The sequence below is a fragment of the Epinephelus moara genome, chromosome 5, assembly GCF_006386435.1.
Source record: "Epinephelus moara isolate mb chromosome 5, YSFRI_EMoa_1.0, whole genome shotgun sequence".
Classification (NCBI taxonomy): domain Eukaryota; kingdom Metazoa; phylum Chordata; class Actinopteri; order Perciformes; family Serranidae; genus Epinephelus; species Epinephelus moara.
In genome coordinates, this window is record NC_065510.1 from 30,332,511 (window position 1) to 30,346,590 (window position 14,080).

A 14,080-nucleotide genomic window follows, 5' to 3' on the forward strand; every position below is an offset into this window, starting at 1 on the left:
CTGCTCACACCATGTGACAAAGTTATCCACAACAGCCCTGTACTCATCCTCATCACCCTTGCTGATACATCCAACTATAGCAGAGTCATCAGAAAACTTCTGAAGATGGCAGGTCTCAGTGCAATAGCTGAAGTCCGTGGTGTAGAGGGTGAAGAGGAAGGGAGAGAGGACAGTCCCCTGCGGGGACATACGTACATACGTACATTAAACAATGGTAAGTTCTGTATAAACACCTCAAAAGAAATGGACAATTATATACATGGAGATTATGCACTACATCTAGAGGTCTAATATTAGTGGCAGATGTGTTTTGGTAAACAATGTCAGCATAATAACCTCCTTCCTATCACCATACCTGCTTGCACCCTTAGATCCTCTTCTTCTATTCACCTCACTGTCCCCTCCATTCGCCTCACTACCATGGGGGGCAGAGCATTCAGCCGCTCTGCTCCCCAACTCTGGAATGCACTCCCCCCTGACCTCCGAAATATTGATTCACTACCACACTTCAAATCCAGGCTGAAAACTCACCTGTTCAGGGTTTCCTTCTCTCTTTGAGTGGGTAGATGTTTTGTTTATGTTTGTTTTGTTTGCTTTTTAAACTGATATTTGTTTGTTTGTTTGTTGTAAAAATGTTTAATTATCTTGTTCTTTGTATTTTATTGTATTTTACTTTGTATTTTACACTGTAGGGTGACCTTGAGTGTCATGAAAGGCGCCCAGAAATAAAATGTATTATTATTATTATTATTATTATAATCAATATTAGGCAATATCAACGGTGAAATGACTCTTTTTCTGACTTGAATTGTAAAACAATTAATTGATTGATAAAGTGAACTCAAATAACCATACACTTTTTTAATAATAAAACTAATATGGGGCTCAAAGGAGGGTTCAGGATCAATCCAAAGTTCAAGATATTTGAATGAGTCACCTTTTGCAGAAGAGGTGACCCATCATCAAATTAAATGTGCAAATTCAGGGAAGCGAACGGTTGTATTGTGTACCACAAACCATGCTGCAGGACTTCTTTGTTATTCAGTACAAGCTTGTTGTTATGAAACCAATTTGGACCAAGTTAAAACCTAACTGTAAAGAATTTGGATTTGTGATATATCAGAGTTAGAAATGTAAGTAACAGTGTCATCAGCACACAAATGCGCGTGACAATTTGAGCAAACTTGAGGTACATCATTGATAAAAATAGAAACAAGAAGGGGACCCAAGGTGGACTCTTGTGGAACACCCTTTTCAACAATTTTGTCAGACTGATAACCCACAATAAACTTATTACCTGCAAGCAACACAACAACAAAAAAGTGATAAACTTAAGTCACTGAAATAATGTAACGTTCAGGTTCAGGTTAGCTACCTTAGCTTTGGTATTGTGGTTATGGTATTTTTCTAACTTCGGTGGGCTCTGCCATTTAAGATCTTATGGACCATATTAAGTTGGATATGATGCACTCCAACCTTTCTGCTACTTGGAGTTTCTGTTTTAAGGCTTTATTAAGGCCCCACAACCATGAACTAACAGTGCAGTCCAAGTGACACTATTCAGTAATGTAGCCCTCCTGACAAGGTATAGGTCTGGCGTTTACCTTGCCCAAAATCTTCAAGGCCATAGAGACTCCCCCCTAAGTTTCCATCAAGGATACAACCCAGGTAACAGGCTAATAGAGAACTTGCCATAGGTTCCTCTTCAATCTTAATTGCCAGAACAGAGTTCTGATTAAATTTAGGGTTTGAACCAGACAAGATAAACTCTGTCTTGCCCAGGTGTGGTAGAAGCCTAGTGTCTTTGTAGCCAGGTCTTTAGTCTCCATAGCTCATCAACTGGTATTTCTTGTGTTCTATGCTTATCTTTATATGTTGAGTATGGCTGAGTCATCTGCATATGAGAAGAAAGTACTAGTCCAAGTTGCCTTCATGTACTTTATACAGACCAAAAAAATCCAAGGACCCAGCACACTGCCCTGGGGCATCCCACACATGGTCTTCGACAATTATCCACCAACCAGAGCACAGGATTGAAGTGGAGCAGTGAGAATTTCTTCTGCTGCCCAGCTCAAGGACACTCCATGCTTGACTCAGATTTCACCCCGCTCCACTAAAATCGCTCACAGCTAGCTCTAAAACAAGGAAAAAGCTGGGTTGTATTTTAATTTTAGCTCATACACTAGCCAATACACAGATGCATTCTGAGTCAGGCATGCTTCGAGCTGATGGTGGCAGCAGTACCAGAGTGAAATTGAAGGGGGATGGAATGGGAGCTAAGGCGTTGCTCCAGCTGTTTAAAATATCTGCTCTGCACTCCATCCAAAATCCTTCCACTCATTCTCCCCACTCGCTTGTTCCTGCTCACACGCTCTTCTACCAACCTCAACCTGCTAGTCCCTCCCTGACAAATACTGCCAGAAGCCATCCAGGTTAGAGCAGTGCCATTCATACCAAGGGCATTTAACTTACTTTCTAAATTCTCTTCATTCAATGTAGGACAATGAGCTTTTTCTATTGTTGGCAACATGTTGAGCTTTACCCCAAGTTCATCAGCAACCTTGTAGCTGACACTGGATGGCAATACAGTACCTAAAAAATAGACCAGGACTGCTGTTTCTGTTCTCTGCTTTGTTTTCTTCCTGCTCTTGTCTGTTGGATACTGTAATGACATATTTTTGTTGTGCTAAGTGGCACATAGTATTTTCTAATATCCATTTTAGTACAGTGTGATAATAATATGATATATTATGTAAATTAGAATATAAGTGTATATGATGTTTTATTGCCCAAATATCATTTTGTACTTGACTCTTCTTCAATGACAACGTAATGATGAATAAAAACAGCAAAATCTGTAATGTCTTAGGTAAAGTTATTTGGCCTTTAGGGTACTTTTATTCTAAACTGTTTATATTTTGTAGTGAATGGCTTTATCATGTCTTGGCTAGGCAACACAGACCCTGGGAAGTTACCGCGCCCAACCAAGAGATAGACCAGCCCTCTCCAGGAAGTTACTGCACCCAGCCAAGAGATAGAAACGACCTCTCCAGGAAGTTACTGCACCCAGCCAAGAAAGAGACCAGCACATAGTGAAGTCTTTATACTAAAATAATAATAATAATAATAATAATAATAATAAAGAAGACACAACATGTTAACTAGTGAGCTTTACAGGTGCTGGTCGGCAGATTTATTTACATTTTCCCCGTTTCCACTCTTTATGCTAAGCTAAGCTAACCAGCTGCCAGCTGGAGCTCCACATTTACCGTACAGACAAGAGAAAGTTATCGATCTTTTAATCTTCCCCAAATGTCAAACTATTATTTTAATTATTTATTAAAGCTTTATAGAACAGTTATTAATGACAACAACATATGAAATGCCAGGTTGTAAAAACCCTTTTGACTAGTGGGAGGTATACATTCAATTTATTAATACTTGGAATGCTAAATAACAATTTATAAGCATTTTTCATTTGATTACCAAAATTCACAACTGTATTACCAGACAGAAAGGATATACACTGCTGATTATAGGCCTATAGGATAAGTGATCTATTACTAAATGTATTTATGACACATTAATATGGGTTACTATGTAAATCCTTTGGAGTTCACACTGAGAAGCAACAATTAATGTTGGCAACATGCCAAGATGCTGATTCAAAGATAACAAGGACGGAAATGAAAATGGTCACTGCAGATTTACACATATGATGAATTAGATTCATCAAATCAGTGTGGCAATATTTTCAAGTGTCATATTGCTAAAGGTTACTGTCTAATCCTTGAGTTACTTCACAGTTATAAGAGTTTCGGGTAATGACTGCAGCTGTTCAGGTCAGCTCGGGATTTTATGAATGGAATTTTAAGAGGAATAAAATTAAGGTGAAAGGTGAATCATAGAGCTCTCCCAGATTACATTAGTGTGGATCACCACCGTCACCGTGACACACATCTCGTGCATTTGGTGCTCTTCCTCTCATGTTCGCGGAAATTATGGTCACACCCTAAATATGTAGCCTCTTTAATGCGCACACATAGAGAGAGAGAGAGAGAGAGAAGAGAGAGTTACTCGAATGTTTATTGCGCAACCAGTCAGAGTCAGAGTTTTCCGCTGCACCGTGGCGCATATCTTCAAGGTGACGGATGCCCTGCAGCGAGTCAGGGCGAGCCCTGCAGACTCTGTGATGCAATTAAAAAATGCGTAAAAAACTATACTTTGACAAAGAGGCGACACGTGGGAGCATAATACTGTGCCAACTTGTGGGGTTACTTACAGTCTCTCCGCAGCTCTGCACATGAGTAGTTCGAGTGCGCTCCTAAGTTTTTGGTGCCAACAAGTTTTTTACTCCGAGCTTCCACCCGCAGCCAATCGTCATGTTGGATAAATTTGGGACGCACAGTGCCGGTGTGCCAGTCTCCAGCGCGGACCTCCAGCTCAAACTGACGGACAACAAGAGCAGCCTGGCTGCAGCAGGGATAGGGATGGAGAATGGTACTGGGAAGAAACTCATAGAGATAACTGGCCCGGCATTATCCAAGAGAAAACTTCTGGTGGGCTTAGACCTCCTCTGCCTCTTCCTGGGTAAATACATAAAATTCAGCACACATACTTGTGTTGTTTGTTTGTTTGTTTTTGACTTGTTGAATGCATTGCTGTGTAGTACTTTGCTGATGTAGCCTACAAAGTGGCACCTGTGCAATATCATTCACCCCAACAAAATAGTGCCATTATAACATATCTGTGAGTACATTTTAGTCCAGTGTGTGTCAAAGAGGTGCTGATACAACTCTGTGGTCCATGTTGAGGCCATGTGGTGTATTGTTTGCACTGAACTGCATTATATTGAAAGGCGTTTTTGTTATTTTCTCCATCCATTCATTAGCTATGTGAGTGGTACTAAATTGCACTATGCACTTATTTGCTGATATTTTAGATTGATTTAAAGTCTCTTTTACTCATGTATAACTTCATCTGTGCACTTTTTTTAGTTGAAACAAAAAGCTGAATAATGAATTAGTCGATTGATAGAAGTAAAAGAGCAATTTAGGTCATTTTTTCAGCAAAAATGTGAAGTATCTTTTGGCTTCAGCTTCTCATTTGCAAGGATTTGCTGCTCTATTTTCTTATGTGAAAATTGTTAATGTAAATCTTTAGTTGGACAAAACAAGCAATCCGGTCTGATCCATGTTGTGTAATTATTACAATTGTGATTTGTCGCTATTTCTTATATTATATTAATCAAAAATGGAAGTAATCATGTGCATATTTGTAAAGGAAATTGACATTTATTTTTAACTTTGAAGACTACAGGTGAATTCCCTAATAAATGTATTCCTTCCTATAAGGTATCTCTGGTCTGGTGAGGGTGAACTTGAACATGATGAGTTCTGTTCTGCTTTGTTTCCATCCCTTCTTATTTAGTCAACAAAGCCAATCAGTAGCTACACTCAGGCTGATGATCAGGCATGTGGGTCTGCAGAATATGAGCAGCAGATTAACACCAGGGTTGTAAGTAGAGGCAAAAAAGAGTTTTTTAAGTTCTTTCTCCGTCTACATGTATTTCTGGCTCTCTTTTTTCCACTTGTGCGCGCTCCCGAGCGCTCCGTGCCAGCTGGTTCGTGCATTGCCTAGGGAATTCTACAGTTTCCATGACAACCCCCAGTTCTCAGGGTAGAGCCGGGCCAGGGGGAGTTGTATTTGGTATAAATAAATAAATGCATGATCTACTGCGTGCGTGTGTGTGTGTGTGTGTGTGTGTGTGTGTGCATGTGCACATGACTGTAATTGTTGATCCCTCCCATGGTCCCTATATGTGACAGGAGGGGGTTATATAATGTCGGCTAATTGGAAAAAGCTGGACGGAGTGGTAGTCTGTTTTGTATTAACAACAGATTGGACATGTGTAGAAGGGAGGGAGTCTCTCTCTGTCTTTCTCTCCCTCTCTCTACTGAGTGTGTGCAGGCATGCAACACACAGAGAGAGAGAGAGAGAGAGAGAGAGAGAGAGGGAAGGACACCCAGAGACAAACAGAGACAGTGTGAGGCTGGTTCTGGCTCTGGTCTGCTGCGGCATTTGCTCTTTGTCTTGTAGGGAAGACTTGAACTGAAGTCACAAACAACCCCCCTTTCTCTTCTCATCAACAGAAATACACACGCACGCACACGCACACACACACACACACACACATGCGCAATCCAAGCTGGGTCTCTGCTGAGCTCTGCCTGCTTTCCAGAGAAAAAGTCAGGGTTCCCACCCTCACTTTCCTGTAAACTATTCTTCATTTGACCTTCCCTCAGTCTCCCCACTGCCATATTCCCTGTCAGTTTGTTATAGCTTTGAATTTCTGTTACATTAATTTCTCTTTTGGATTTTAGACCTTATAACTTTCATCTGTGATCAAGTAGATACTGTGTCTCTTGTGTGTGACAAGGATGAAGAGTCAAAGTACTCATATCTGCACTGGTGCTGGGTATCTAACATCAATGCTTTTGTGGCACTGAAGTATCAGGAACTGCCAGGTTAAGCTGGCATTAAAAAAACAAAACAATCCTTGTACTCTTATTTATTTGATCAGATTAAAATCACTCTTTTGTTGGTTTTGAGCTGGGGGTTTCCATCAAAGTTCTTGTAAGGCTGCCTGTATTGAAACAACATTAGGAATTTAAGAAGTTTGGCTTCTTCTGTTAAAAGCATCTACATGTTATTGGCTCTGTGAGGCTGCACTTTGTCATAACAGTGCTTTGAGCTAAATGCTAGCATTACTTATAATGCCAGTGTTAACATGCTGATGTTTAGCAGGTAAATGTCCATTGTCAAATATCTGTTTATCGTGGATGTATTGAGAGACCTGGATACAGCATTGGCTGAGCATTAGCAGAGCTATATTCATTTCAGTGGAAGTTGCTCAGTGGTACTTTAAGTATTTCTACATTGTGAAATTACCTGGATGATTGGCACTGCTTCTGCAACACATTTTTTGGACATGGACATTCCACGTCCAGATACAGTTTTCCAAGTACTCTGGGTGTGTTGATTGTCAACGTTCTGGGAGGCCATGTCAAGTTCTGCCTGTTACATGCATTGTCTTCTTTCAAAATACACTTCTGTTTTCACAGGAAGTTTACTATTTACATACAGTCTCTTTCAAAATAAACACACTACGTCAGTACAACACTGCGAAGTGACTTTTTTTTTTTCCTCCAAAAACGAACACACATGGTTGGGTTTAAGCAACAAAGACACATGGTAAGGTTTAGGAAAAAAGGACAGGGTTTGGCTTTATAATCCAAGTCAATGTTTGTTGCGTATCATGCCGACGTTAAAGGATGGCGTTTTCGTCAGTGTCTGACGCCACAAGTCACTGCTCAAGCGCTAGTCTCGCCACCAGACAATCAGAGATCTCCGCCTTCTGATAGTCTAGGGACACTTTTTTTCCCCTCCAAAAACGAGCACACATGGTTGGGTTTAGGCAACAAAGTCATACGGTAAGGTTTAGGAAAAAAGGACAGGGTTGTGTGCTCCCCCTTTTCTCGTCCGCAAGGAAACAAACACACAGAGAGCTTGAAAATGGATGTCGAGAGATTTAACTCTGTTTTATCAAACGTGTGCTCAGTCCACAAGATTGTGGAAATGAAGGACTTACAGCGACTTTGTTTAAAACTTTTAGCACAGTTGGACTATGTTTACAAGCACAAGAGATCAGCGAGCCACCGAAGGACTGCCCTGTGGATTTACTATTGGTTCTGCAATGTAGGGAGTTTTTTAAACTCTGAAATTGTATCCACCCATCTAAACACAAAATCAGGGAGAAAGACATCTATCTTTAGTTAAGCAAAGCATCTAAAGACTGACTTGTGAGTCTCCTCAAGCGCTGGATTTCAGTGACTTCAGAGTGAGACCATGTTGGCTTCCGCAACATTGGACCTATAGAGCAGGTGCACTAGAGACTTTGGGCTGCTTAGCACGGCTGAGCGTAACCAAGCAGACAACGTCCGGTTTAGTGCTCCGCTAGCTTGAATGAGTTTAAAACAATTATATCTTGCAGCCCTTTTTCACTTTTGAAATGTTATCGGACCAAGTGGATTAAAGCTTTATAGTGGAATGAGTCATTTCACAGTGGTGGCGATGCTAACAAAAAAAAAATCATCCATTGATTTATAGACATCTCTTTCCTAATGTAAGACCATGGGAAAGAGTCTTTTTGGACCCAATGCCATTGTGTGACAGACCCAGGAAATTGCAGTACCACTATTTGGCCACTACAAAAACTGGAATCACAGCCCAGCACTCCTCTTGGGGGCCTGGTTGGCACTAGATACAAAGTTCAGCTGAGGCTGATGGGAAATGTAATAGTTTTGCAGGTATTTGGTCATAAACCAGTTTGGGGCAAATTAAATGTTTACCTCATGATCGTGCTGGATGAAAAGTGAGAGGATCACCAAAGTCAGCAGGATTTATCCCCTGGAGACCGTGAGTATTTGATGGCAATCAATCCAATAGTTGCCAGTGGTGCCCCCAGAAATTTTTCATTGTGGTGGCCAGATGGGGTCACTGAAAATCAGAAGCCATAACTGAATTTCAGGAAGTCTTGATGCTGTTGAACTAAATAGGTTAGTTTTAAACGATGTCAGCATGAGAGTTAAGGAATCACATACTGATATACTTTGCATTCTTATTTTAAAGTTAATATTTCTAATTATCGGATGTGCACAGACTAATACTGGCACAGTTAACATTTTGAGTTACACAAGAGTCTTCTTTTAATGTGTTGTGCATCTGTGTTAGTAGATTTATTGTTCACCAAGTAGGCTGGTTTTTAAAAAGACAAATATACACCTTGAATTTGAAGGAGTATTACTGGGAGCAAGCCTCCTCAAGTTTAGGGGAGACTCGTAACTATAGAGCCCATTTTCATTTAGATATCTTGAGGTGAGAATTCAAGGGACCCCTTTGTTGACTCAAGTCATTCCCTCGCCAAAATTTAGCCTAAGTCGGAGCATTATTTAGCCGCCCTCCAAACAAGCTATGTCGACGTGGTCGGTACCAGTGGATGCCTTTAGATTGTCAAGTTTCACAAGATACCACTACCTTCGCACTAGCTTAAAAGATTATCAAAACACAGCCACATGGCAATGGCATTAGTTTTGCAGGTATTTGGTCATAAACCAAAGTTTGGGGCAAACTGAAATGTTTACCTCATGATGGTGCTTGATGAGAAGTCAGGGAATCACGTAATCCTTTGGAGACCGTGAATGATTGTTCAAAATTTGATGGCAATCCATCCAACAGTTGCTGAGATATTTCGGCTTGGACCAAATTGTTGGACCAACCATCCAACCAACATTGCCATTCTCAGAGGCAAGCTGCTAGCATGACCAAAAAAGCATATTGTAGACAGACTTTTTTAGTTAACTTGGAGTAAAGTACTGAAAAGATTATCATGGTGGTTTTGGTACAGAGCCACAGGTGTTAGTTTGACACCAGTATCATGTTCAAGTGATACCCAGCACTTGTCTGTGAGCATGAATGGGTAACACTGAATATAACATGGTTAAGAGCTGGAAAGAGAGACATGCATATTTTAGGTTCTTCTTAAATCGCCCCCGCTCATCCTCTAGTTTTGCTCCTCTCTTTTCCTCCCACACATCATCTCCGCTTTCCCATCACAAACAGGAATGTCTATACTCCCACTGGGGATTGTTGTGATATCAAATCCTCTCCCTTCTCCTCCTCCCGTGCAGCTTCCATCCCTTTCTTTGCGTGTGAGCTGAAGGCAGTGAGTCCTTACAGAAGGGGCTTCATGTGCGGGGACCCCAGCATCACCTACCCTTATCTGCATCGGGAGGCCATACCAGACGAGTTACTCATCGCCGGTGGCATCATCATCACTGGCCTCACTGTGAGTGCTCATCACCCTGATCATCGCTATCATGGCAATCAGTACATTATTCATTTTACACAATGTGAGGGTGAGGAGAATGTAATGTGACGCTTCTCACTACATGTCCCCCTCTAGATCGCCCTCGGGGAGTGTTACCGGGTTCGTTTCAGAAGCGTCAGCTCCAAGGCCTTTGTGAGGAACCTGTATGTGTCCTGTCTGTACAAGGAGCTGGGCTGCTTCCTGTTCGGCTGCTGCGTCGGCCAGTCGCTAACCAACATGGCCAAGCTGAGTGTTGGGCGGCTGCGACCGCACTTCCTGTCTGTGTGTGGTGTCACCTATGCATCACTCAACTGCACACCTGGAACCTATGTTGCAACAGTGAACTGCCGCCAGCCTGACCACCGGTTGGAGGAGGAGGCCAGGTGTGTGTGTGTGTGTGTATTAAAGCACGTGTTATATATTGTGTTTTTGTTCTGTGTTAATCTAAATACTTCTCCAATTTTTTAGGAAGTCCTTCTTCTCTGGCCACGCTTCCTTCGCGATGTACACAATGCTCTATTTAGCAGTGAGTATTTCTATCTATCTATCTATCTATTGCTCTCTCTTTCACTCCCCCCCCCCCCCCCCCCCCCCACACACACACACACACACACACACACACACTGGCAAACACACAATTTACTGTCTCTCCAATTTCCAATTACCATCTCTCTATAAAATGCAGAGAGAGAATGAATGAAACAGGCAGCCATCATCAGTCCAGTTAGCAGCAGAAAGCAAGGGAATGAAAGAGGAGAGGGAGAAAGAGAAGGACTGAAAGGAGAAATGGGACAAACAGAGACAGCTTTGTTCTGCGGTGGGAGGAGTGTGACCTCGCCTCACCACCTCACTGCTCTCCTCTATTGTACGTGTGTGTGTGTGTGTGTGTGTGTGTGTGCACAAGCTCCTGCATTAATATGTGTTTATGGTAGCTTGTGTGTGTGTCCCTGCAAGTGCCTGCATATGTACATGTATGCATACAGCATATTAATGTGTCTGCAACCTTGTGTGTGTGGGCAGGCTTGGCTTCCTTGTTAAAAAGGGTAAAAGGGATGAAAAACTGAGGCATATTTAATGCACCAACAAGACTGTTGATACTAGTTTTCACTATTGCTTGTGACCTTGGAATCTACATTGAGTGCATCAGATTTTGTACTGTATTTGACACATTGCATCTCATGAATCTGCAAGTCAGTTGTATCTATATTGACATTTTTAATACATTAAGCCTCTCATACATTCTCAGATAAAAACCAAATGGTGGTTTTGTGGGTGAAGTATTCCTTAAGGGCTTCATTTTGGAGAAAGGCCCTGAAAAATCAAACTTGTGTGACATCATAAGTCTGTACAGATGGAATTTATACTGTAGGAATACACATAATGCAAGCAAAGTAAACATGTTGAGTTTAAGGGGAGGTGTGTCTCAGGAGGTAGAGTGGGTCGTCCACTAATTGGAGGATCAGTGGATTTTCAGCTCAAAGTATCCTTGGGCAAAATACTGAACCTCAAATTGCTCCCGATGGCCGCTGGTGTGTGAGTGCGTGTTGATGTTTAGGTGAGCAGATGGCAGCTTTGGCCACCAGTGTATGAATGGGAGATGTGACATGTAGTCTAAAAGCACTTTAAGTGGTCTGTGGACTAGAAAGGCAGTGTACAAATGAAAGTCCATCTTCCATTTACATTGGTATAAATTACATGAACAGCAATTTAAAATGAGAGTAGATCAAAGGACATGAAACTGATATAAAATATAGGCCTACATAAATATGATAAAGTCTACTTATAATGGGAAAAATTAGAAATAAAGGCCAAACTAGTAACAAAACTAGTATAAAGTATACCGGCTGCTCGGCTGGGGAATCTATTAAATGGATAGAGTTTTCCTTTAATGTTAAAAAAAAACATCTTGGCTATAATTTACAGAAACAGATAATGACCTTATTATTCTCTGCATTAAATAACCTATCTTTTATTTTTGTCATGTAGTTTTACCTGCAGGCGCGGCTGACATGGCGCGGTGCTCGGCTGCTGAGGCCGGCACTCCAGTTCTTCCTAGTTCTGCTGGCAGTCTACACAGGTCTGACCCGCATCTCAGACTACAGGCACCACCCGTCCGACGTGCTAACAGGCTACATACAGGGAGCCCTCACTGCTTACTGGGTGGTCAGTATACCTTGCCTGCTTGTTTTTGTGTATCAGTGCGTGTCCATATGTCAGCGTCTGTTAAAACCTTAAGGCTGTGTTTGTTTGTTTCTCAGGCCTTCCACATCTCGTCCATGTTTAAAAGCTCGACTTCAGACCTGTCTCCGACCGAGACCCTGGACAGCCCCTTGTCACCCCACCACACAGTCTGCTAAACCTCACCTCCACCAACCCCGCGTGTGCCAGCGTCCACCTGCTGCCTGTAGTCTAGTTTGAATAGACAAGAGATTTGAAGAATGTGAGACCATTTCCTGTGAAGTCAAACCACATACCTCAGTATTGGGACAGAGTGCGAGAGAGAGGGAGTCTAGCCTGTGAGATCCTGTATGTGGTTAAAAACATATGAACTGGGAGAAGGGAAGAGGGAGGGTGCTGAAAACTATACTGGCTGCTCAGCTGGAGCAGTGTGTAAGCAGCCTGAGCACTCCACCTTTTGTCCTTGTGACTGACCTTAGCTTCACATGTGATACTTACCTGTGAGATGATACGACTGAATCCTGAACACAGAGCAACCACTATGTCACCTGTAAATATATACAGATTTTATACAACTCGAATGATACTGTAAAAGCACTTTTTTTAAATTTCATGTTAGTATTATTAATTACCACTTTGTAAGGATTTGGTACGTAGTATGTAATATATTTTATACAAACATGTAATATATGTTGTACTGTAGCATTTTTTTTTTACATAAACCCAGTGAATGTAATGGTGTTGGAGGAAAGCACAAATAGCGAGAAAGCAACTCATTTCCCGAATGTGTTGTACCATATAGATGTGGTAGGATGTGTCCGTGCTTCTGTGTGTAGTTTATTATTGTTTAATGAGAGAATGACTATGAGAATGTCGATAGATATAATCCATGTTTTAAAAGTACGGACGCCACTAGCTGTCAGACTTTTTTTATATAATCCTATGTATGTTGCTAGACTACTTACCACTCCAAGAGCACTCAGATCATTAAAGAAAATGTGATTTTTATTTTTTTTTTTAAATCATTGTCTCTTTATGGTTGGTTTGTGAGTCTTGCTAAAATACTAATGTAACACACACATTTTGAGAAAAACATTTTTAAATATTACTGCATAATGCTCTGAAAGATGATTACTGTACATCCTTAAGCTATTTGAGTTAAATGGACACTTTCTGGCAAAGCAAGAAGCTATGTTTGCCATATTAATAAAGTTAATATGGCAACTGTTAGCAAACAGTTGCCGACATTTGTGAATGAGTAGACAAGCATTAATTTAGAGAAATGTTTCTGCCACCTGACAAATGCAGTTCTGAAATTTACTCTCTTTTAGCTCTGTTTTTGGTCTCCACCAACCACCTGAGAAAAATCAGAACACTCTACCAAAAATTGTAAATAAATAAAAGTATTATCAGCAAAACATACCTAGGTATCCAAATTTAAAGTACTAGTTAAACAGCCCAATGGTCCCTGTCAGAATTAAAGAATTATAAACAATACTACTGTATTATGAATACTGATGCATATATGTATAAGAAGCATTTCAGTATAGCTGGTTTAGGTGGGGTGAGGTTGGGTTGTTTAAAGGTCCAGTGTGCAGGATTTAGTGGTCTGTTGGCAGAAGTAGTGAAATATTCATTACTATGTTTTCAGTAGTTTATAATCACCTGAAAATAAGAATTGATGTGTTTTTGTTACCTTAGAATGAGCCATTTATATATGCATAAGAAGCGGGTCTTCTTTCACAGAGTCTGCCGTGTTGCTCTACAGTAGCCCAGAATGGACAAATCAAACACTGGCTCTAAATAGAGCCATATGCTTTTTTGCATCAGCCTCCGTAGTTTTCCTACACGCTTGGCACGTGAGAAGTTTCAGCTTTGTTCAGCTCACCACTTGATGCCACCAAACCCTACACACTGAACTTTTAATTTGTAATGATGCTTCATATTTTAAAATCATCCTATGTTTAGTAGAAG

The 14,080-nt window shown here is 41.1% G+C and overlaps 1 protein-coding gene across 2 annotated transcripts in view; it reads left to right on the top strand.

Annotated features, from left to right (window-relative positions):
* The window catches only part of LOC126390307 (phospholipid phosphatase 3-like), a 16,169-nt gene extending 2,955 nt beyond the window's left edge, over window positions 1-13,214 (top strand). The window contains exons 2-7 of one of the 2 annotated variants that reach the window (XM_050044550.1): window positions 4,374-4,590; window positions 9,750-9,907; window positions 10,025-10,311; window positions 10,397-10,454; window positions 11,915-12,091; window positions 12,187-13,214. In XM_050044550.1, coding sequence (XP_049900507.1) covers window positions 4,383-4,590; window positions 9,750-9,907; window positions 10,025-10,311; window positions 10,397-10,454; window positions 11,915-12,091; window positions 12,187-12,285 — 987 coding nt within the window. In that variant the 5' untranslated portion in view covers window positions 4,374-4,382 and the 3' untranslated portion in view covers window positions 12,286-13,214. Of the gene's footprint in view, window positions 1-4,068; window positions 4,591-9,749; window positions 9,908-10,024; window positions 10,312-10,396; window positions 10,455-11,914; window positions 12,092-12,186 lie in introns of those variants that run through there. The other variant, XM_050044549.1, reaches the window with a different exon arrangement.
* Window positions 13,215-14,080: the final 866 nt, after the last annotated feature.